Source organism: Scaptodrosophila lebanonensis, unplaced genomic scaffold (genome assembly GCF_003285725.1).
Source record: "Scaptodrosophila lebanonensis strain 11010-0011.00,11010-0021.00 unplaced genomic scaffold, SlebRS2 tig00000089-arrow-pilon, whole genome shotgun sequence".
In the NCBI taxonomy this organism is placed as follows: domain Eukaryota; kingdom Metazoa; phylum Arthropoda; class Insecta; order Diptera; family Drosophilidae; genus Scaptodrosophila; species Scaptodrosophila lebanonensis.
Genome location: NW_022060565.1, coordinates 5,581,744 through 5,604,442, shown reverse-complemented (window position 1 = coordinate 5,604,442; position 22,699 = coordinate 5,581,744). Strand labels below are relative to the sequence as shown.

Here is a 22,699-nt window from a genome sequence, read left to right as displayed (position 1 = left end):
ACTATACTTTGTTGCAGCTTCTCATCCCCAACGCAACAGCCACCTTGTACGAACGGAAAAAGCTCGTTAGTGGGAGATAAATAATTTTGATTTGCAATTTAAGAAAAGGCATGTTAAAATCTCAACGAATTTGAGTAATCCGTCGGCAAATTAGTTTTGCTAAAATGGGTGTTTTATATCGTGAACCCTTTGGTGTTTTGTATCGTGCAGAAAATTTTTTTTCGCACTTCGTATCCTTGCAACTTCAATTGCAACGCAATATCAGCAGGCAGAAAAACAAAAACAACAATACCAATAGCCACGCATGTCCCACGGCTGCACCTATAGGTGCTATACACAACTTTCGTTGTATCTAATAGTCCAAAAACAGCATTTGTGTTTTAAATGTTTGCTGACAAGTGGGCGAAATATATTAAATAATTACAACCGGCATCTGATTTTTGCGACACTATTTAACTAGATGTATTTGTTAAATTTCGCATATATATTGCATCAGTTCCGTTGAAAAATTGACGACACAAAATAGATACACAAAAATTTGAAAACTTCAAAATTTCAATCCAATTTGAAGACTAATTACAAGTTGCGAACTTAATGTGTTGTTTCCACCCTTCAAACAACAGCAAGAGAATTGCTTTTGATTATTAATTTATTATTGTCAATCTACTTAACAAGCGTTCAAAATGAAAAAGGATAAAGCTGCTTCTGGAGACGGGGTTGTTCGCAAAGGTAAACGAAAACCCCATAAAATACGTACATCATCCACACATTGCAAAACTGATCGTCCCCCTCAGAGCTCAACCCATGGCCACAGTACATAGAGGAACGCAATGTGTTTTGGGAGAAATGCAAGGCAGAGTATTTGGCCGAATTGGCTGGCAAGCCACGTACACCCATCAAAGTAACATTGCCTGATGGGAATCAGGTGGAGGGCATTATGTGGGAAACCACTCCATACAATGTTGCTTGTGGTGTTAGCCAAGGCCTAGCTGATAATACAGTGATCGCCCAGGTCAATGGCGTCTTGTGGGACCTTGATCGGGTACTGGAAGGGGATTGCAAATTGCAGTTACTCAAGTTCGATGATCCAGAAGCCCAGGCTGTTTTTTGGCACAGCTCTGCCCATATAATGGGCGAGGCCATGGAGCGTATTTACGGTGGACACTTGTGCTATGGACCACCGATTGAAAATGGCTTTTACTACGACATGCATCTGGACGGCGAAGGCGTAAGTAAAAGCTGCAGGAAAGAGAATTTATAAACATTTTTTGCTTTTAGATCTCTACCAACGACTATGGTGCCATAGAGAGTGTGGTCAAGCAAATCGTGAAGGAGAAGCAAACCTTTGAGCGTTTGGTGATGAAGAAGGCCGACTTGTTGGAAATGTTTAAATATAACGAGTTCAAGGTCCGCATTTTGAATGAGAAGGTAGACAGCGATCGTACTACGGTGTACAAATGCGGTTCGTTAATAGATTTATGCCGCGGTCCGCATGTGCGTCACACCGGTAAGGTAAAGGCGCTAAAAATCACCAAAAACTCGTCGACATATTGGGAGGGCAAAGCTGATGCAGAGACATTGCAGCGCGTCTATGGCATTTCGTTTCCAGAAGCCAAACAGCTCAAGGAATGGGAAAAGTTGCAGGAAGAGGCATCTAAACGTGATCATCGCAAAATTGGACGGGAACAGGAGCTATTTTTTTTCCACGAATTGTCGCCGGGCTCCTGCTTCTTTCAGCCACGCGGCGCTCACATCTACAACACGCTTATCAACTTCATCAAGTCCGAGTACAGGAAGCGTGGTTTCCAGGAGGTTATATCTCCCAATATCTACAATGCCAAATTGTGGCTGACTTCGGGACATTGGCAGCACTATTCCGAAAATATGTTTTCCTTTGAGGTGGAGAAGGAGAAGTTTGCATTGAAGCCTATGAACTGTCCCGGCCACTGGTAATTTGAAGCTGCAAGACAAAGTTATATCTTTAATAAATAAAATGTTTTTCTTTCAGCTTAATATTTGATAATCGTAATCGCTCTTGGCGTGAGTTGCCACTTCGCTTGGCCGATTTTGGCGTGCTCCATCGTAACGAGCTGTCGGGCGCACTGACCGGACTCACACGAGTACGCCGCTTCCAGCAAGATGATGCGCACATTTTCTGTGCGGCTGAACAAATCCAGGAGGAGATATACAGCTGTTTACACTTTTTAAACCACGTTTACACAATCTTTGGCTTCACCTTCCAGCTAGTCCTGTCTACTCGACCAGAAAAATATCTGGGTGAGCTGGAACAGTGGAATGCAGCCGAAAAGGCGCTGGCCGAATCTCTTAACGAATTTGGTATGCCGTGGAAGGAGAATCCCGGCGACGGCGCCTTCTATGGCCCAAAAATCGACATCACTATTATGGACGCGTTGAAGCGGGCGCATCAGTGCGCCACAATACAACTAGACTTCCAGCTGCCCATTCGTTTCAACCTGAACTATGTTGCTGACGATGGCGAAAAGAAACGTCCGGTTATTATACACCGTGCTATTATGGGCTCTGTGGAGCGCATGATTGCTATTCTCACGGAGAACTATGCCGGCAAATGGCCCTTCTGGCTGTCACCGCGACAGGTCATGGTGGTGCCTGTGGGTCCAGCCTATGATGATTATGCTATCTCGGTTCGTCAGCTATTGTATTCAGCTGGATTTTTGAGCGAGGCCGATTGCGATGCCGGCGATACCCTAAACAGGAAGATACGAAATGCCCAGCTCGCTCAATTTAATTTCATACTAGTCGTTGGCGAGAAAGAGCGCTCTTCGGGAACGGTGAACGTGCGCACCCGAGATAACAAGGTGCACGGGGAAGTGTCAATTGCCGAGCTCATGATAAAGTTACTGAAAATACGTAACGACTTTGTGTCAAATGAGGACAACTTCTAGATAATTTTATTATTATTAATCATCAATATTTATATTAGCAAAGCAACCTATAGCTCACAAATATTTAAATAAAGACTAAACTATATAATCTCAAAGAATTTTTTTCTTTTTCTTGAATATATTTCAAACAATTGATATTTCTTTATCAATTCTAAAGTAACTAAGTTTGTGGAGAAAGTTTTGGCTTATTGATAAATTCCATATCAATTCTACGGTTACCGTAGGTTGGTTGAGGTAGGTCAGCAGTTTCAGCATTCATGCTGTTCTAAAGCTCCCATTAGTGTTACCATATATCGTGCAAATTATATCAGAAATGCCGGTGCATATTAAATTATTTTCCTGAGATACTTTGTTATTCTTCTAATCATAGATTTGTCCCACTCAATTGATAAATACTTAATATAACGGTCGTTTGTGTCTAGAGGTGTAATTTCTGTTTAATTTTGTAAATAATCTTCTCTTGTCTATCGATATCAGCAATAGCAACAATAAATCGGTATCGCCTATCCAAATTAACTTCGGAAAGCGTTGGCCTTGGTTCGATGTTCCAATGGAACATTGACATGCAACCTGTTTACAACACATGAGCTGCGATCATTTAAATATTGTATGTACATATGTACCTACAACATAATATCTACATATATATGTATTTCTAAGAATTTATCTCAAGTCCTAGTTTTATATACATATATGCATTCAAATGTTGTACTGGTCGTGTGGTATACATATGTATATATCTTTAATTTAACAATAAACAGCGCAAATTAAAACCTTGAAAAAAATCTTGAAGCGCAAACGCAAGATTTAAATCCTACATTCACTTCAAAACAATTCCTCAATCAGTCTGCTTACTATACTACATTAGTAATTACTGAAAGCAACAAACGCGCGATAAGGTGCTGACCAGCTAAGCAGATTTCCGCTAAAAATCTTATCAGAATATTGATAAAAAAAAGTATGTACATACATAACTTTATACGTCAGGATGCGATTAGGTTTGAAACACATTTATGAATCATTTATGTACATACATACATATGTATGTATAACGGCTAGAAACAATCGGCCCTGGTTATCACTCGGCAGACGCGTGTGCCCCAAACAATTAATTCGTGGAATTGTTGTTTGTACAAGTATAGATACTAACATATCTATGTATCTATCTAGTCCAAAGTTCAAATCAATGTGCAAATTTTCTAAAACACATGCGAAATCTGGGAAAAATATTAACCCGTGTGTTCAAACGCCCCATCTGGCATCAGTTGATTAGCATGCAATTTAAAATCCACACCGTCGGGCATCAAATTTTGGCCAATTTGATTAGCAAATCCACGGCAATTACCAAGCATCTCTGCTGACTCACGGTGACTTGATACGAGAATCTATAAATATGCTGCTATCAGATATGGAAGGCAAGCGTGGCGTCTTAGCATATCGTAGACACTGGTGGTAAATAAAATAATCAAATACGAGTTCGGTCAGTCTGCAGATAAGATTCTGAGTAAACAACTTTTGATTTTTTTTTTTTTCAATATGTTGATTTATTCGTTTGCTTTTTGATGGGATTCCATTGCTCATGGATATGGGCCTCGGCATTTTGAGCATTCAACATAGCCCATGGCTTAGATTTGTACAAAATTTGGCGCATTTTGAAGCACTAATGACACGATGACACTGCATCGCTGTCTGACTAGATTAGTTCGCCCTGCTCGTTCACCCTAATGACCCGCACGCGTTCCGCACGCTCCGAGAGCACCTGATCGATGGATTTCCCGCCATTACCGCCGCTAGAAAAAAGACCCAAATTGTCCTTTATAAGATGGTCAACGGCACAACCGTCGCACTGAAGAATGACGACACCACTGTAGTAGGCCTCCTCACTAATCGTTTTCGTGTTGCGGGTGTTGCACAGCTTACAGCGATAGACGAGCTCCATGCGGCGTTGCATCCGACGGAAGCGCTTTAATGTCGTGGGCGACAGTGAGCCCGGCGGTTTCTTTGGGGCTACTGCTGTAGCATTGTTTCTGCCAAAGTCAAAGGGTTTGCCCGTAAAACGACAAGCATCAAGTATGGAGCGCGGTATGGACAACGGCGTCGTCAGGCTATCGTTCAGCTTGTCCGGCGCAGACAGCGGCGAGCTGGGATCGCCAACAGCGCCTGGCTGTTGCTGTTGTGTCGCATTAATGATCGCGTTCTGTCCATTCTGCCGCAGGAGGTTCAATGTACGCGAACTAAAAATGTTGCGCAATGCATTCATTTTACATCGATGTCAGCATTACGGTAAAAATGTATTTAACGGATGAAGTGGGATCGATTCTTACTGGCTAATGTCTACCGGACAACTGCACGCGTGTATTATTTGTTGGCTTTGGAATTTGTAAATTGCGTAGTTACCGAACTTAAACCTAAACGATAGACGGAATTTAGCAGCTGATACTGATACAGTAACACCGATAGGCAATAATCGATGTTTGTTTGAATTAGCTATCGATGTGACCGTTTTCGTTTGATTGCATGGATGTTGATAATTTAAACATGATTAAAATGTTCCTGCGGATTACAAACATTCGCAGTTACTAATACACGGGCTTAACATTTGGGTACAGATTAGTGCATATATAAATAAGTAACTTGACATTCTAAAATAAAACAAGTTATAGGTTTTTTTATTTTATGTATATTATGCTGGCTACTTTTTGTTAAACACAATTTAACTTCCACAGCTTGCATGGAATGTCGAAAAATGTGGGCATATTCTGCGAACTGAAAAATTCCGCAATAACACAAATATCGTCTAAAATGTGGACATTATTAACAATTAGACATATCGCTATCTATTCTTTAATATCGATATACCGATTTATTATCAAGAACTCTAATTTCCCGGCAACAGGTGCCGGACAATAACAAACGTTGGGATTATGATGTACAGCTTACGTTTGTTGCGTCATTTGCGCGGCGCAACAACGACGGACTTTCGTCCACTTTATCGACTAGCCAGTACCCACAAGCGACGTGTTCAGTTAAACTCCCTGCCGCCTGATCAGTTGGAGCAGTTAAATACCAATTGTTTCCAGCGCCGCGACGCACTTAGTCACGAGGAATGGCAGGGCGTACGGACCACGCTCATCGACAGTTACAAACACATCAGTGCCCACAACGTAGATGCCATTATACTGGGCGTGATCAGTAGGGCGGAGCAGTTGCCTCTCGCCAAAAACTACCTGGCCTATTTGCAAGCCCAGGGCATTGCGCCGAACACTGCCACACTTGGTCGTCTGTTGCGCATCTACAATGCCGCCTATCAAACCCGTACACTCTGCGCGTCAGAAGAGCGCGAAGTACTGGATGTGTGCAAGAAATTGCAGAGCGCACATGACAACTTGGATGCCAGCACTTGCGAGCATATGATCCACGGTCTAGTGGCCACCACAGATTGGCGGCAAGCAGAGCCACTGCTCGAGATGATGAAGATTAGCAGCACGCCCAGTGTGGCTGCCTACAGTGTCCTGGCAGCTAAGGCGTTTACTTGCTCTGAACCGACTTTGGCTTGGCGCCTGCTCGAGGAAATGTTGCTGGCGCGCAAGCTACCCCGATGTGAGGTGTATCTTGCGTATCTACAACATATAGCCAAAGATCAGCCGGCATTTGAAGCGCAGCTGGAAAGACTTTTGCATTTTTTAGGACGGCACGGTATCGTTATTAGCGATAAGGTCGTCCAAGAACTGCTGGCTTTGGCAGAAAAGCTGCCACATAAATTGCAGGCGCAAGAGACGCGTCTAGATCGTCTGGGCAAGTGCGCAAGCTGCAAGCAACACTTGGAACATGTAGCCGTTAGCGACGCAGAGTTCAAGCAGCTACGAGATTCATTCTTGAACAAGGTTCTCGTCCGCAACGACGTCTTCCAGAAGTCCACGCCCGCAGAGGTGGAAGATTTCAAGCGGTTTGTGGGGAAGACCGCGCCATACGATTGTGTAATCGATGGACTAAATGTGGCCTACTCCACGGGAGCCAAGAAACAGCCGCACCAGCTGGCAAAGCTTGTAAGTGAACAACGCAATAAAATATATGTATATTCATTTATTGAAATCGCTGCCTTCTTTAGGTGGCCGATGTCGTTCGTTATTTCAAAGATCGTCGCAAACACGTCCTTGTCCTGGGTCGCAAGCATATGAAGAGCTGGTCCAAGTCAGCCATGAATTATGTACACAATAATGCCAGCGTGTTTTTGGCAAACAATCTGTAAGTAATTGAGTAATTGACAAAGTTTGCCTAATTCACTCTTCTTTTTTGTGCTTCACAGATCTCAAGACGACCCATTTCTGCTTTATGCGACACTACAAAGCGGCCAGAGCACGGACTTCTTTTCACGTGATCTCATGCGCTCCCACGCCTTTCTGCTGGGCGCCGAATTAAAGCCAATATTTCGGCGGTGGCAACAGGAGCATCAATACTCACTGATCACCCAGACGCAAACGGGCCAGATACTGGTTAAAGAACCCATACGTTTTAACCTCAGTGCCCATAAACTGAACGATGTCTGGCATATGCCTTGCTGTGATACCTATTCGGCTAATCCTGCAGATAATTTTGAGCTGCCCGCCAAGTGGTTGTGTTTAAGACTATCGAAGTAAACTGTTCCCATAATAATCAGTTCAGCTTAATGGTGTGAGAAAAGCGTGGATTAAACTTGTAAAAAACCAACAAAATATTGGTACAATGAATTTTTCTTTCATTACTACAAGTATAAGCGTGCAGGAATCCCACGTTCGAATCTTGGAGCTACCATCATCGTATTAGCACAATTTAAAAATTACTTACAGTCATGAAATTCTGTAACTACAACTATAAAAAAATGTTAAAACTGTTGTGTTGCAGCCGATTCGAAAAATAATTATAATAATAATAAAATATATTATTATTAGCATTTGTTTAGGTACTCGTTAAGTTGCTTTTTATATATTTTATCATTTAATTAACAAATATGGACTCTTAATTACGTTAAAACTTCAATTTAAAAACTGGGAAAACCTTACAGAAAATTTAACGTAATTTTAATAATATCTAATAATGTCTCAAAAAAAAGTTGCAGGAATTCACCTTAAAAGGAAGAATTAAACAAATAAACACTAACAAGCAAAATGTATAAGGAACTCAAGGAAAGGCACAAATTTAATAAACATTCTGACTATCTGCATAATTGCAATTACAATTTGAAAACTTCATAAGCTGAGTCCTTTTTGGGTTCGATATTTCGTTCCCTTTCCATGGAAAGCAAAGAATATTCCCACTGACTACTCCTAAACTTCAATATTTGGTTATTTTTAAAGGTGCTCTTTTAAAACAAACATGATTTGGAAAAATTCTAAATTTGAAAAAAACCAAGTATTTGAAAACCAAAATCCGATTCTTTGAATGTTTTCGAAATGTGTTTAATCAATTGAATGGATTACAAAATGTGTCTGCAACAAGTGTTTGGAAATCTGAATAAATGTTTTTTCTTGAATTACGAAAACAATAACTGCGCCGTGGATCCTACATCTGATTTTCCCAGCCAGCGCAATCGAAACCTTCGCACTTCTGAAAGGCACTGTAGTTTAAGGACTGGCTTTTCTTTTTACGGTTGCGACGACGCTCGTTCATGAGCTTCTTCTCGGCTGCGCACATCAGACGATCCTTTATATAGTTGTCCATCTCGAACTCCGTCTCAGCCGGTTTTTCATACTCGTTGGTCTTGCGCGTGGCCGCCATGTCCAGCGCCTTGATGATCAGACTAAGGAGAGCGTGTGCGAGGCGATGGCAGACGTCGTACTCAATGGATTCCTGGCTGGTATAGTAGATAGCCGACTGTGAGGTAGGCTGGACTCCAATGGCCAGCAGGATGTTACAGAATATGCCGCGCTGCATGCGAGCATAGGGATCGACAAGTTGGGGGGGAATACGCATGGTGGTCGCCAGATGAGCTATAAACTTGCTGAACTTCTTGATCAGGACATTTAGATATTGTGTGCGGCACTGGCGCTCCAGCTTGGTGAGCATGGTGTAGTAGAGCTCCTGTTTGCGCTTTAAGAAGTCCTCCTTGCGCCGCTCCTTGGTCTTGTTCTGCTTAAGAATCTGCTCGAGCTGTCTGCAGGCCGACAACAGTCATTGGTGGTGGCAGGATTTATTCAGATTTCTGTAGATACTTACTCAGTAGTAATGGCATTGTATTTGCCAAGCATGCGCTTGAGGCGCTTGGCCCGCAGCTTGGGATCGTAAATGTCCTTGAACTGCTCATAGTTATCTGCGAGTGTGTACTTTTTGGGTTGCGCCAGGGCCACATCATAGGGCTTGGTCTTGGGTGGGAGCGCCGGCTGGTAGGCCATGCGGCGCACATACGACTGCAACATGGTAATGTTCTCCTCTTTACGACGCTTACGATTATCTGGGCTGCATTCGTCGGGATCCTGCTCCTCTTCCACACTGGAGGGTGAAGAGGGCAGCGGCTCATCCCAGTCGATATCTTTAGAACTGGCCATGTTGTAGATTTAGGATATAGGCGTTTTCAATTTGAGAAACGAATAATTTTGCCCAAAATGGGGTTGGGATGCGAATAATTGCAAAGCCGAAATGGAAATATTACCGAAAATTTACTTTTTGACTTTTATCGAAATAAATTCAAGCGTACTGAAAATTTTTTATTTAAGATAACGTTGCTCAACTTTTGACGAACGAAATCAGAATGAGGAACCGAAAAGGCTAGTCCCTTGACAAGCGTAAGCAACAATGTTAAGGCCAACTGGGATGAGTTGCTTTCTTGTACACCATATTTTTTAACTGTTAGTTGTGCTTAAGAAATATTTATGTATTTAAAACAAAGTAACTTGCTTTACATGTAGTTAACAGTAGATAGACAATACAGCCTATTTGGGCGTTCCAATGAAGCATAAAATAAACTATATATGAACAATTTCATCACACTCGTTGACTTCGCTATCAGTAGCACTCATTCTGTACGGATCGCTCCAAGGCAAATGTGTACTCCTCAGCGCTTTCGTCCACCGACAGCTGTCGCGTCATAAGCGCCAATATTTCGTCTACTTGCATTTGCGTGCCCATGTAGCGGTCCTTTGTTGCCAATTGTGGCGACAGCTCGAATGGAATGTCCTGCAGATAGTTGATTGGCAGGGCGGCGCCTCCTGCTGCTGTTCTTGGGCCTAAGGACGGTGGGTATGGTAGCGAGGTGAAACTTGCCGGGGGCATGGGCGGGTATATTCCTCCTCCAGTGGCTGTGTTCGGATCGACTACGTCAGATTTGCGTTCTACGAATATGAAATCATCACCGTTTTGCTTTTGGGCGTCCGCTGGACCCTGTATGACGTCATCAGGTTGTGGCTCTGATGGCTTTTTCTTGCCGAAAATGGAAAACATTCCTGCAGCTGCTAGAATTTTGTTAAGCTTGTATTATTATGATTTTCTATTGTGTTATTGTGCAAAACATATGTAAATACGAACATTAAAAATAATTCGGTGTTGAGTGTGTACACACTTTGAGCAAGCAAAGTTGCCAGAGTGCGAAAGTAAGTACTACGGCCTGGCTCATTAAATCCTTTAATTTACGTTGCTGTTGGTTAAATATAAAGTCCCTTTATCAATTTAATTAGCCTTGAGGTAGCCCCACTTTTCCTTTTTCGTATGCAAAAAATATTAACAGTGAAAACATTAGAACGACTTTGTAAATAATACAATAAGCTGAGGAATATTAAGTTATGGCGATACTTTTGTTATGTATAGCTTTATTAGCGTTTGCTAATAACGACACAACTAAACTAAACAATTTTAAAATAGGCGGTTTGCTTATCTTCAGCTGTAAATGCAGTCACACTGGTTCCATGTATGGACTCTACGCTCCAAAGTGCCTTATGAATGGCAACACTATGTAGTGCAAGGCAGAGCTGCCTTCTTGCCTCCTGTGTCGCGTTTACCAACACTGAACTTACCAAGCAAGCAAACAATTTTTATCGACGAGGCGAGCGGATACAATTGTAAACCCACTCACTTAAAACGGTTAGCTCCAGTAAAGATGTCAAAGGTGGACCAAGATCCAAATGCTTCATTAAGTATAATGGAGGTACGTACACAGCTTGACCGCCACAATTGGCCAGCGCGGCAATAGATGTTGAGTGTGCACACGCTGCTGCTGCTGTCGATGCTGCTGCTGCTCTGCCTTATTGGATACAGCCACAGATAGATACAGATAGCAGTGCTAAAATTGCGAGTCTTGGCTCGGTCTAACGCCCGCCCCCCCTTCTGTTTCTTTTGCAGCAAATCAAGATTTTAATTAAACCGCCGCCAAATGAGGACGAGAAATTGGTACAGCGCACAACGAACACGAAACATCCGTATTATAGGCGCCCAGGCAGGGGACACAACCACGATTTGTGCGACGCTTGCGAGGAGGGCGGTAACTTGCTATGTTGCGACCGCTGTCCATCCAGTTTTCACTTACAGTGCCAGTAAGTAGACGCTATAATTGTTAATTGATTTTTGGTGCTGCATTATTAACGGCGGCTTGTTCGTACATTCGCAGCGATCCGCCCCTAAGTGAGGAGGATATACCCAGTGGACAATGGCTGTGTCACAGTTGCCGGATGGCCAAAGTCTCCCAGCCACCCTCTTCATCTAAAGCCAGCTCCGTGGAGCGTGTGCCATCTGCGGGCAGCTGTTCGCGCGCAAATACTCCGTCATCTGGCGAGCTGGAGTCCATCCCACTTAAAATTCGCAATTTGCGCAAACGCAGCAACAGCGAGCGTAACAGTACCGAAAAGATGCTGTCGAAATTCCCGCTGGCCATTCAGCGAGCCCTCGATCCCAACAAGAAACCCACGCCTCTCGATGATGTTATACGTGCAGCTAGCATGCTTAATCCCCAGCAGTTCTCACTGCCGCGCGAACTGGAACTGCACACGCAATTTCCGGGCAATGGTAAAGTGCAGCCCGTGCAGCCAACGCACGGCCCAGGCACGGGCAATGGAAATCGTAAGCTTAATAGCCAGAGGCGTAACTCCAAACCTTTCGAACTGGATGGACAAGGATTGGTGCCACTGCCGGCCAAGACATGTTTCTACTGTTCGCGCTCCTGCAAAAGAGCGCCGCTCATTTCATGCGACTACTGTCCGCTCTACTATCACCAGGATTGTCTGGATCCACCGCTAACTGGGCTGCCCGCCGGTCTGTGGATGTGCCCCAATCATGTTGAAAACTTCATTGTACGTGCCCAGTTTATGACTTCGCTTTTGGACGCCTTGTTCATGCTTCTTTTTTGTTTTGGTTTGCTCTCTTGCAGGATGCCAATATGACGACAAGTATTTCGGCAACGGAGCGTGTGCGTCTCTGGAATCGTTTTCATCAGCCGGTCGACCACGAGAGCGTAAAAATGGAGTTCTTTCGTCGCGTCAACGCGCGCCATCCACCCTTTCGCATGAAGACGGGCCTCAGGCCACGTGCTCACATTGAGGTGCCCCCCATGGTTCGCTACCACTACGAACATCCTCCTGCGCTGCTTCCTTCAATGCGTCAAACCTTGCGCTATGATCGTGTGAAGCGACGCAAGAATCTGCCCACTGCCGTCGAAGAAATATCACGAGAGAGTGTGACCGAATCGCTGCTGAAGGATCTGGAGGCGCTGCGTTGCGCCCGAGCCAAGTTTCGTGAGATACAAAAGGAGTACGGCAATGTAGAGTTCGATGGCATTGATAGCGACACCGACAGCGTCGAAGGAGAGGATGCGACAAAGCAAGGCTGCGAGCAGCTGAACGGCACGAACGGTAGAAAAACGGAGTCACCGGATGCTGAGACAGAGGCGCAGGCAACAACGCCGGTCGCAGAGCAGGCCGAGCAGGCACCGTGCAATGCAGATAACGGGGGCGCAGAACCTATTAAGGAGGAGAAAGTGGCCGAGGTGGACATTAAGCCCAATCTGGAACCTAGCTTTGAAGAGGATGAGGATGATTGCAAGCCGGCAAGCAGCATAATCGATGGCGACCTATGCCACCTGGACGTGGATATTATTAAAAAGCTGGCCCACCAGCGTTTGCAGCAGCTGGTCCAGGAATATCCGGAGATTGTAACACAATACAAGAATCGCACGGCAGCTCGAAGGCTGCGTGAGCTTCACACAACGACGACAGCACCAGCTGTGCACACACCTCTTCAAAACGAACTCTCACCCGATGATATGAACCGCTTCTCGCTGCTATTCACCAGTGAGACTCCCTCGATATTGGCACAGAAAAATGGCAATGCTGCCGATGAGGATCCATTGCTGCAGCTTCATCCCGCCTTGGCGACTGCCGCGGCGATTGCAGCTGCCGATGAGGCCGCCGAGAATTACATGCCACGCATACGGACGGACACGGAGAAGGCCTACGAGTTGGCTTCGCGACTTGAACTCAAATTGCTACAGTGCCGAGTAAGGGCGAGGGCTGTGCTCACGCCATTGGGTGACCTGCTCGAGGATAGTCGCTGGTTTAAAACGCTCGGGCTGGAGCAATCAATCTTCATGCGTTACCGCACGTTATATGTGGGATATGGCGGCCATTACACGCCTTCCACAACGCTGGCGCACACCGAAACCGTCGATCTGTCAGCAATTGGATATTGCGCGCGGATCTCCCCCCAGCATGCAATCATATTTTACGATGAGTACTCAAAGTCCTATGAGCTAATTAACTACTCAGAATTCGGCACTGAGGTCAATGGACAGCTATACACATGCGACTTTACAGATCATGCAACACCTGCGTATGGTGGCAAGCGCATGAGACCTGACGATGCGGAGCTGAAGCGTCGCGTTGACGATTTGCTGGACAAGCGGCGCCACATACAGCGCCAGTATGAGCCCAAGTCTGACACGACTGCCAGGTAAGCTAAACTTTTCGAGGGAAACATCCACAGCCGCAAATGAAAACAAAGCCAATAAGCATAATTCGGCCAATTTAAAGAATTACATATCCTAAGAAAAATGGAGGAAGCTTAAGCGAACTAAAGTAAATTCTGGAATGAAATTGTTTAAATCCAGATAAATATGTTCACCAAACCGGAAATATTAATTGTTTCGACCTAAGTCCCCTTATAAGCATAACCCTTGAGGGTCCAAATGTCTTTATGGTTCCGCAGCTTATAATTTTTGATTCAGCAGGTTCGATGATTCATCACACGCAAGTTTTTATACTCTAAAGGGTAAAAAGGGTATATTAGGTTTGTGCAAAGTATGTAACAGGCAGAAGGAAGCATCTCCGACCCCATAAAAGTATATATACATATTCTGAATCAGCATGACGAAAGAAGTCGATCTAGACATGTCCGTCCGCCCGTCCGTCTGGATGAGAGCCTGGATTTCGGAAACGGTTGAGCTTACATCCTAGTTCCTAGTCTATACGAGCTTATTTTACTTTTTTGAATTTCCCCCACTTCCCCCGCTACAGAATTTCGTCAATATCGTCCACACAAAAGCCTCATTGACCAAACTTTGCACACATAATTTATGCATAAAATGGTTAAATGATGGTTATCTGACGAAGCGTCAGATTTCAGCCACTGTTGGATTCTCTTAGGATTTATGTACATATGTCATTTAATTTTTACAGGTTGGCGTCTGCTGTGAAGCCCGCTTGTCGGTGTCTGAACGCCGAGCCTGCGCCCATGATGCCCGGCGCCTGGGAGGGATCCGCTGTGCTGGCCCATGGCACGCTTATACGATTTGGCTGCCTGTCTTTCGTCTTCTCAGTACCATCAGTGGACTTGATGCACGCTGAGAGCGCCAAGCGTAGTGCGTAGAATTGGGGCATGGGGATGGGATGCTACCCCAGACACTGCCAGTACCCGGGACCGTTCGCATCATACTCCATGGCGAAGCATCAAGGCCTCAGTGAGGAGCAGCCTACGGCAGCCAGAACTTTGGCCTAGTTTTAAGCACTCCTACATTACTTCCATCGTCAGCAACTTGCACACCCAACACATATACAAAAATATATATAAATATACATACATATATATATATATATATATATATATATATATATAGACATGCGCGCATCTAGAGTTAAACTTAAAGATTCATTATGTAAACTACAACTTTTTGGAAGCTATACATTAATTTCAACCCTAAAATGACTCATTTTTTATTACTTATTTACTATTAGTGGTATGATTTTATATCCCTGTGGCATAGTTTTTACTCGTATGTATATAAAAACGACGAATAAATTTGTGAAGTTTTGAAATATTAATACACCTTCTACTTCTTTAATATGAATCGGCATGTATATAGGAGTTATTAGCGATTATCTATTATCGAAAAATGAAATGCCGGCCCAACCATTAGGATTTTAATGTAATATTACATATTTAGAGAAAAAGTAATACCTTGTCGCTAACATTCGGAAACTAAAACAGTTGCTATCGAATAGGAATCAGAACTATTCGAAAATTACAGACTGCCTTTCATTTAGAAATGGAATCATAAAAGATAAATTCAGTTCGGAATTGAAATAGTTTTACCTCTAAAAAGTATTCGGATTAATTGTTTTAGTTTACTTTGTGCTCGAAACTTATTTGGCAATTCATTTCAACATTTTCAACAATCGCAACATTGAAATATTAAATTGCAGAAGAGAGGGACTTACATACAAGTATCTCCGATCAAAACAGCCTTATTACACCTTCACACAAAACTGTTCTAGACCAGAGGTAGTAACTTGCTGAACTACCCTTTCACTTCATAGAAGGTGCCTACAGAACAATCCCTTATGCACATGGCAGCATCTGATACTTCCAACGAGCCATTGAAACAATCGTATATAGAATATATTTTGTAAGCGCTGAGAGAATGAAAGTTTCGCTAACCTTCCGAGCCTCCAAAACCTTACCAAATGATTAATGTCAGGAATCAAGTATTTAAGAATGAAAAAACATAATCTCCAGCTAGAACTAGCGCTAAATCGAATTTCATGACAGATATATCTTCCCTGGTGATCGTAACTATATTACTAATTATTGTAATAAATCAACTGACGGGAAACCATGCGAAGTTTCTGAGGATTATCTAATAGTTCCTGATCCATTTCCAACTTTAAATCTTTTTTGTATAATAGTATGGGAGCCATCTCTAAAATGAGGAAGACTAATTGTAATTATTGTAATAAAAGATGTAGCTCCTAAAAATGAAGAAATCAACTTACGGGCCACCATGCGAAATTTCTGAAGATTATCTAATAATTCCTGATCTATTTCCAACATTATATCTTTTTGTATAATAGTACGAGAGCCACCTCTAAAATGAGGAAGACTAGGCACTAGACGAGCATCTCAGCAAAACAATAGTTTACCTTAATGAATTGCAGATTGATATATAGATATATCCATGTACATAGTTGGATGCGTGTTTTTATTGATACATAAATTATTTATGCTTTGACTTGACATGCTTCCTTGTTGTGAAGTATACAAACATGGTAGTTTCCTTTATTAGAGATTAAGTAGCGCATTACTTACTAGTATGTACTTATGTACGTCTAAGGCATGTTGAAGAACTCGCGCCTGACCGTAAAGAACAAAATATATAATATATACAGTATAGTCTAAAAGAAATTAAAGTAAACATCTGCTAGTATTTACTGCTATTGCCTTAAATATTTTTGAGACAATTAAAATAAAATGCTTTCAAAGGAGAAAAGATAATGTGTGGAAAAAGAAACAAAAAGTTACATTTCAAAATGCCTTAGTTCACTAGGAATTTGTATGAGTGTTGATTGTGTCTGTGTGTGTGTGTGTTTAAGTTTATGAGTTAAGAGTGCTAAGCTACGGAACCACCGGTGTTGACCTGCTCTCCACTTGTCGTCGTCGTCACCGCCGCCGTTGCTCCCGACTCCTCTAGTTGTTGTTCGTGGGCACCAGACTTGGCGGCATTGCGCGAAGCCCGCAAACGCTCCCATTCCAGCTTGTGCTTGCGCTTTGTGTGATGATACATATTGGATTTGGATCGAAACTCTGTGGGACAGAAGGCGCAGGTGTGTAGCTTGACACCGGTATGTGTGGCGAAGTGTTCCTGCGATACAAAATTCCCAAAATACAAAATGAATTGAAATTTTTAGAGCTTGCCGCTGTTTACCTCTAGATAACGCTTCATTTTAAAGGACTTGCCACACACATCGCAGGCATGCTTGGCTTTGCTCAGGCAGCGATGCTTTTGGCCAGGCAGCTCCCCGCAATTGGCACAGGCGGCCACCTCCAGATTTGGTGTCGGCTGCTGTGTCGGATGCTTGTTGTGCAGGTGATTGTTGAGGGCACGCTGATTGCGCAAATGCTGGCCACAAATGCCGCACGTATAGGCGCTACTGCCGACCTCAGCATCCAATGCGGGAGTGCTGAAATATCGTATAAATAAATAATCTATTTGATATGTGGCAGAAAAAAAAGAGACGAAAACACCGATTTGTTTTATTATTGCCGCTTCGGTGTCGCATTACGAGAAATTCGTAAGCAAATCGATTGGTTTTACAAAAGCTTAATCAGCAGTAAACAATTTGGTTGGCAACTATGGGAGTCCCATTGCGTGTGTATATAGAATGTTAAAGTACTATATACAAAAAAGTCGCACATTCAATGAAAATTATCTTTCAAGACTTTTTACAAACAAAGGCTCATATGCAAAGGAAATAGAACGCATAGCCTTAATAAGATCTCTCACTGCAGACATTCTATATTGAAATTTAAAAATCTCTTTTCTAAGAAGTAGATTGTTTACGAGGAAATTAAAGAATTTTCGATTATTGTGCGATAAATACAAAATTCTGTTGGAACTGCCACTATCTTATTCTATATAGCGACTTTTACGTATAGTGGCTATTCAGACTCTCATCTAATGTATGTACATATATACATCCATATATACTGTTGGATCTGCCATGCAAGGCCTGGATTTGAAATAGAACTCACCTGGATTGGGCAGCGAGCGTTGCTGCCGCCGCCATAGCTGTGGAGGCGCCTCCCGAATTTGCTGTATTCGCTGCGACCATGGCTGTCAGTAGGTCTTGTTGTTGCTGTATAATGCTTGCGCGCAAACGTAGCTGCAAGGTGTCTGTTGGATTACTGTTGAGCGTTGCTGCCACAGCGGATGCTGCTGCTGCCACTGCATTGTAATTGGCCAGCATGAGCTCGTTCTCCTTGGAAGTTTGCAGTTCGATTTTGATGCGTTTCTCGTGCATTTCGGCGTCCTCAGCATTGCTATCCTCATTGGCACTGAGCTCGTTATGCTGCACCTTCTTCGGTGAGTGAGTCTTGCGACGATTGGAGCGTGTGTTGCGTTTGCTGCAGGCTGTAGTCGGCTTGGCCACAGTCAGATTGATTGCTTCCATGGGTTCGGACTCGATTTTGATGGCTTTAGCCGGCTGTCGTTGTGCGGATGATTGCGATTCCGGGGCAAGCACCGGCAAGGTAGGCTTCATGTTTTGAGTAGACAGAGTGGGTAACTTCACGTTTTGAGTCGCAGCTGAAGTAGGCAGCGTGGGCAGCTTCACATTAAGAAATGAATTCTGAGTCGACAACGTGGACAGCTTTACAGATGGCGGCAGGTTAGACGACGTTCCTGTGGCCGGTGATAGTTCTTTTTTGACTAACAACTCGGCAGGTGCCAATGCATTTTGCCATACTGGCACGGGCTGCGAAGGTGATGGCGTTATAGCTGCTGTTTCTGGAGCGACGACCGACTTGGCCGCTGCATCCCTTTCTATAAATACACACGGTTTATCGCCGTTTGCGGGCGTCTGTATGTTATTGTTAGTGTTTAGCTTAGCAGACTCGCGATCGGCACGGGCCTTTCGCCATTGCTCGTTGTGTTTGGTCTTTACATGCGTGTACATGTTGGAGCGACAGCGGAAGGACATGTCGCAATAGCTACAGGCAATCGGCCTGTCGCCGGTGTGTGTGGCTACGTGCTCCTCTAAATAGCGTCGCATTTTGAATGACTTTTCACAGTACATGCAGGGAAACTTATGCGACGTCGTTTTGGCATCGTTCTTGAACACTTCATGTACTTCAGGCTCCTCCTTTATAAAATACCCAAAGCCAACGGGTGGTGTTTCATTGGGCTCTGTGTCTGGGTCAGCCTCGTCGTTAGCCGTCATTTCGGCATCGCCTTCCTCCGACCAATTAACATCGCAGTCTATTTCCAGAAACTGACTGCACAATGTTGTCTGCTTGAGTTCCACCAACTTCCAGAATTTGTGAAAGCTCTCTAGCTGGGCACGACAGTCCGTGCAGATGCATGTGGAAATGGCATCGTCGCGTGAAAGCTGCGGGTGGGCGGTTGATTGTGGTCAGTGGATGAACATGGGTTGCCGGGGCTGAAGTTGGGCATGGGAGTACTTACGCAGAGATACAAATGTGTCGATATCAGTTGAACCAAATAGTCTTCCGGCAATGTCTTGTTTTTGTCATTCTCGGCGGCGCCGAAAAGTAGCACGACATTCTGCTCATCCAAATTGTTTAGGCACAGGCGACAAATCATTTCGTTCAGTTGGCCAACAACATTTAGCACCAGTTTTGCGTAAAATTGATTACAGACTATCGTTTTTCCTTTTCAACTCTCAAGCCATTTGCTATCGATAACGATATTTCGGGATTGACTGCAAGGCTGCCACTCCGGTGCAGAATCAAAGCAAATGAAGAATAACATTAACAGTATGGCAGCGCGAATGCAAACCATCGACCAGTACAGACTTATGGGTTTAAATACAATTTTGGAATAAGAATTTGTTATATTTTCTTGCTTTAAGAAATCGAGGGAGGCTCTTAAATTCAAATTGGAAACCTTTGGGAGAAAAATAGATCCAATTTTTATTTAAGAAATGTATATATGTATTATATATATTTGTAGGTGTACATATACTACTACATAAGATTTGAATGTAAATGTACACACTTATGCATTAGAGTCTAATGATTAGACACCTATTGATCTTAATATATTTTATAACAGACTCAACATGGGTTAATTAGGCGCAGTTGTCACAATTTGGCAACTGGATAGATGGCGTCATCGGAGTCGTCATTAAAATATAAAAAAGGAAGATTTATTGTTAGGCTGCCATGACAAAGAAAATAGGTATACTGTTCCAGAAGTTAAGTAAGCTCGTCCTGGTTATGTAAAAATAATTCTCGTTCCGGAACAATAGACCTATTTTAACTGAAACGAACAGAATTTTCTATATCTTTCAAATTTGTCTACATTTCTGAACAATTTAATTAAGAATTGAATATTTTATATCATTGTTAACGAAAGAAAAGGTCACCTTTCATGGAATACAATTTAACATGAAACATATTCCTAACATTACATTATATCCAAAGAAAAGCCTGCCTTTAAAGATTTAATTCCATGCCAAGCCGTAGGCTATACAAGGTATTATAAAATTTCCCTTTTTCACAAGATAAACAAACTTTCAACTAACTTCCGCTTCCTGGTCAACATAATTAAAATACTTTCGCTTAGCAGAGTTGCCATTCAGCAGGACTATATCGAACAAGCACACGCAAACGCCCCCATGCAGAGACAGAAAGCCGAGCAGTGTCCGTGTATGTTTGTTTTGACATTCAATAGGCGGGCAATGCTATGAGTCGCAGCTGCTTCTCCCATTTTGTTGTGAGCAGCGCGACGCGGAAGCGGAACAGCTAAACGTCAAAATGGCGTGTGCTGTGTGTGAGTGTGTGTGTGTGTGTGTGTGTGTGTGTGTGCGTACGCCTTTGTACCAGGAGCGTATAAATAGCACATCGCTCTACTGGATTTCGCTATTCGAGTCTTGCTCCAGTCCGCAGTGAACTTCACATGAAGGCGCGTGTATGTGCGCCTAAAACTAGGCAGCGTCACTTTTTATTTGCGCTAACCGCATCCGCTATCGAGTAATTAATTGTTTTCGTTTGTGCACAATAGCAAATGTTTGAAAATTATAAATAAATTTCAGTCACCGTCTTTGCAAAATGACGGACTATCAGGATATAACAGCTTTGGAAAAATCGGTAAGTGCGACATGGGAATCCGCCAACAGCTTGTTACAAATATATGTACATATGTACATACATATGCATATGTTTGTATGTACATACATATATGGATGAAGATGTCAAAGTCACACGCTCCTCCTTCTCAACCTTCTTAACCTTCTTCCTCCAGGTGGCGAATGCGGGCACACAGCTTTATACGATGGCGCATAAGCTGCATGCTGTGGAGCGTAGCCTCGACCAGACAACAATGGAGCAAATGGATGAAATGGAGGTACTTGAGCTGCTCGAGTCCATGACAGAGGTGAAGAATGAGTATCAGAATTTGCGCAAGGACATACAAGAAGTGCAGCAATTGCAGCGTGACGTCAGCACATCAATACGCTTTCAAATGCGCAGCATGCAACAAACATTTCAGATGCTCAAGAAGCGCATTGCGACGTCACAACAACAGCAGCAGCAGAAGCAGCAGTTACAACAGCAACAACCTACTCCAACGACCCTGACAGCCAGCGACCATTGAGCCCAATGGCCTGAAACCGCGAGCGCTGTAATGCCCACCCACTGGCGCAAAGTTAATTGTGTTTATGAATTTTGCATGCTTTTTATTGATCTGCGTGGGCCATGTAAAATGGTAATACACCCTCAATACGCTAGTATTCGCCACTACGCATATTTCCACACAAGCCGACATACACCGATACATACATACAAGCCTATATACATGTAGATATGAATACTTGTATGCACATACAACAGCTTAGCGCTGCTTGAATTCGTTCCTAATTTCCTGTAAGAGTCAAAGCCAATCACACAAAAAATTACAAACAAAAAAATGAAAGAAAAAAAAAACAAAATCTGTAGCAACATACAAATATATGTATGCACATATACATATACATACGTGTGTACTAAAACGTGTCAAATAGCAGCCACCTCGTGAGCTTGCACTCGTAATATCCTGGAACATTTTTTACGAAGTTTAACAATCAAATTATATAGCATAAATACAAATCTTTTGGGGCTTTTTCAGCTCAGAGTGAATGAAGGAGAATCCAAACTATATGCTCGTGCACTTGTAAAAGCGTACTTGCCGTAAAGTACTTCTACTACTTTAGAAAGCAAAACCGAATGTCTGATACCATTTGAAGAGAATGCACTTTCCAAATTTGCCTTAATATATACGAACTAATAACCGTATTATACTAATTTTTGATACACATATGTACAAGTTTTGATATTAAACTTAGGAATATCATTTCAATAACAATGACAAATAACCAAGCTCATCTTTTTTGTTTCATTTATGATTGTACTAAGCAAATTTATTTTATACCGAATATTATTTAAGTCCTTGTTGGATGGCTGTTAAATGTTGCATATACACAAATCGGTTGTTATAGCAGTATATTTCGATCATGCTTTTATTTTTAAAAATTGAAAAAGAATAAAAAATGTCTACATTTATCACCTATAATTAGGTACAATAATATGTACGTATATGAATGTACACCAAGCACAAAACGTACACATATTCTTAGCAATAATTTACCCCATTTTTAAAACATGTAACAAACTGCACTGAAAACTGTGACGCAAGTCTTTAATAAATCAACTTAAATGTACGTACTGTTATTAAATTGTATAAGACGAAGTAAAAAATTCAAACACAATAAATGCGCGCAGAGCAACTTTGATTTTAATTTCGACTGGCAGTTGGCGGGCGATTCTAATGG

At 42.8% G+C, this 22,699-nt stretch overlaps 8 protein-coding genes across 9 annotated transcripts; 4 read left to right on the top strand and 4 right to left on the bottom strand.

Annotated features, from left to right (window-relative positions):
- The first annotated feature begins 36 nt into the window (after positions 1-36).
- LOC115626715 (threonine--tRNA ligase, cytoplasmic-like) lies at positions 37-3,016 on the top strand. Of its 2 annotated transcripts, none has more exons than XM_030522157.1 (5): positions 37-108; positions 676-729; positions 795-1,228; positions 1,279-1,949; positions 2,009-3,016. In XM_030522157.1, exons 2-5 carry the CDS (start codon positions 684-686, stop codon positions 2,922-2,924), a joined length of 2,067 nt encoding a protein of 688 aa, XP_030378017.1. In that variant the 5' UTR covers positions 37-108; positions 676-683; the 3' UTR covers positions 2,925-3,016. The 2 variants fall into 2 exon arrangements, with proteins under 2 accessions (XP_030378017.1, XP_030378018.1); XM_030522158.1 differs by having other exon boundaries at positions 48-65.
- A 1,434-nt stretch (positions 3,017-4,450) lies between these two features.
- On the bottom strand, positions 4,451-5,336 carry LOC115626837 (DNL-type zinc finger protein). The gene has a single exon (XM_030522321.1). The coding sequence runs from the start codon at positions 5,182-5,184 to the stop codon at positions 4,618-4,620; it is 567 nt and encodes a 188-aa protein (XP_030378181.1). The 5' UTR covers positions 5,185-5,336; the 3' UTR covers positions 4,451-4,617.
- A 491-nt stretch (positions 5,337-5,827) lies between these two features.
- LOC115626824 (mitochondrial ribonuclease P catalytic subunit) lies at positions 5,828-7,636 on the top strand. The gene is made up of 3 exons (XM_030522304.1): positions 5,828-6,970; positions 7,033-7,169; positions 7,231-7,636. The coding sequence occupies exons 1-3, from the start codon at positions 5,849-5,851 to the stop codon at positions 7,559-7,561; spliced, it is 1,590 nt and encodes a 529-aa protein (XP_030378164.1). The 5' UTR covers positions 5,828-5,848; the 3' UTR covers positions 7,562-7,636.
- Positions 7,637-8,334: 698 nt separating this feature from the next.
- On the bottom strand, positions 8,335-9,617 carry LOC115626782. The gene is made up of 2 exons (XM_030522247.1): positions 9,117-9,617; positions 8,335-9,054 (listed from the first exon to the last, which is right to left on the bottom strand). The coding sequence occupies exons 1-2, from the start codon at positions 9,443-9,445 to the stop codon at positions 8,463-8,465; spliced, it is 921 nt and encodes a 306-aa protein (XP_030378107.1). The 5' UTR covers positions 9,446-9,617; the 3' UTR covers positions 8,335-8,462.
- Positions 9,618-9,750: 133 nt separating this feature from the next.
- Positions 9,751-10,440, bottom strand: LOC115626783. Its single transcript, XM_030522248.1, has 2 exons — positions 10,422-10,440; positions 9,751-10,345 (listed from the first exon to the last, which is right to left on the bottom strand). The coding sequence occupies exon 2, from the start codon at positions 10,335-10,337 to the stop codon at positions 9,903-9,905; it is 435 nt and encodes a 144-aa protein (XP_030378108.1). The 5' UTR covers positions 10,338-10,345; positions 10,422-10,440; the 3' UTR covers positions 9,751-9,902.
- Positions 10,441-10,917: 477 nt separating this feature from the next.
- On the top strand, positions 10,918-14,919 carry LOC115626790 (PHD finger protein 12). Its single transcript, XM_030522256.1, has 5 exons — positions 10,918-11,037; positions 11,232-11,422; positions 11,497-12,175; positions 12,253-13,829; positions 14,555-14,919. The coding sequence occupies exons 1-5, from the start codon at positions 10,990-10,992 to the stop codon at positions 14,742-14,744; spliced, it is 2,685 nt and encodes an 894-aa protein (XP_030378116.1). The 5' UTR covers positions 10,918-10,989; the 3' UTR covers positions 14,745-14,919.
- A 1,489-nt stretch (positions 14,920-16,408) lies between these two features.
- On the bottom strand, positions 16,409-19,512 carry LOC115626792 (zinc finger protein 236). The gene is made up of 4 exons (XM_030522257.1): positions 19,336-19,512; positions 17,904-19,258; positions 17,077-17,332; positions 16,409-17,013 (listed from the first exon to the last, which is right to left on the bottom strand). The coding sequence occupies exons 1-4, from the start codon at positions 19,471-19,473 to the stop codon at positions 16,762-16,764; spliced, it is 2,001 nt and encodes a 666-aa protein (XP_030378117.1). The 5' UTR covers positions 19,474-19,512; the 3' UTR covers positions 16,409-16,761.
- A 1,303-nt stretch (positions 19,513-20,815) lies between these two features.
- Positions 20,816-22,203, top strand: LOC115627009 (protein URE2). Its single transcript, XM_030522529.1, has 2 exons — positions 20,816-20,981; positions 21,136-22,203. Exons 1-2 carry the CDS (start codon positions 20,943-20,945, stop codon positions 21,484-21,486), a joined length of 390 nt encoding a protein of 129 aa, XP_030378389.1. The 5' UTR covers positions 20,816-20,942; the 3' UTR covers positions 21,487-22,203.
- Positions 22,204-22,699: the final 496 nt, after the last annotated feature.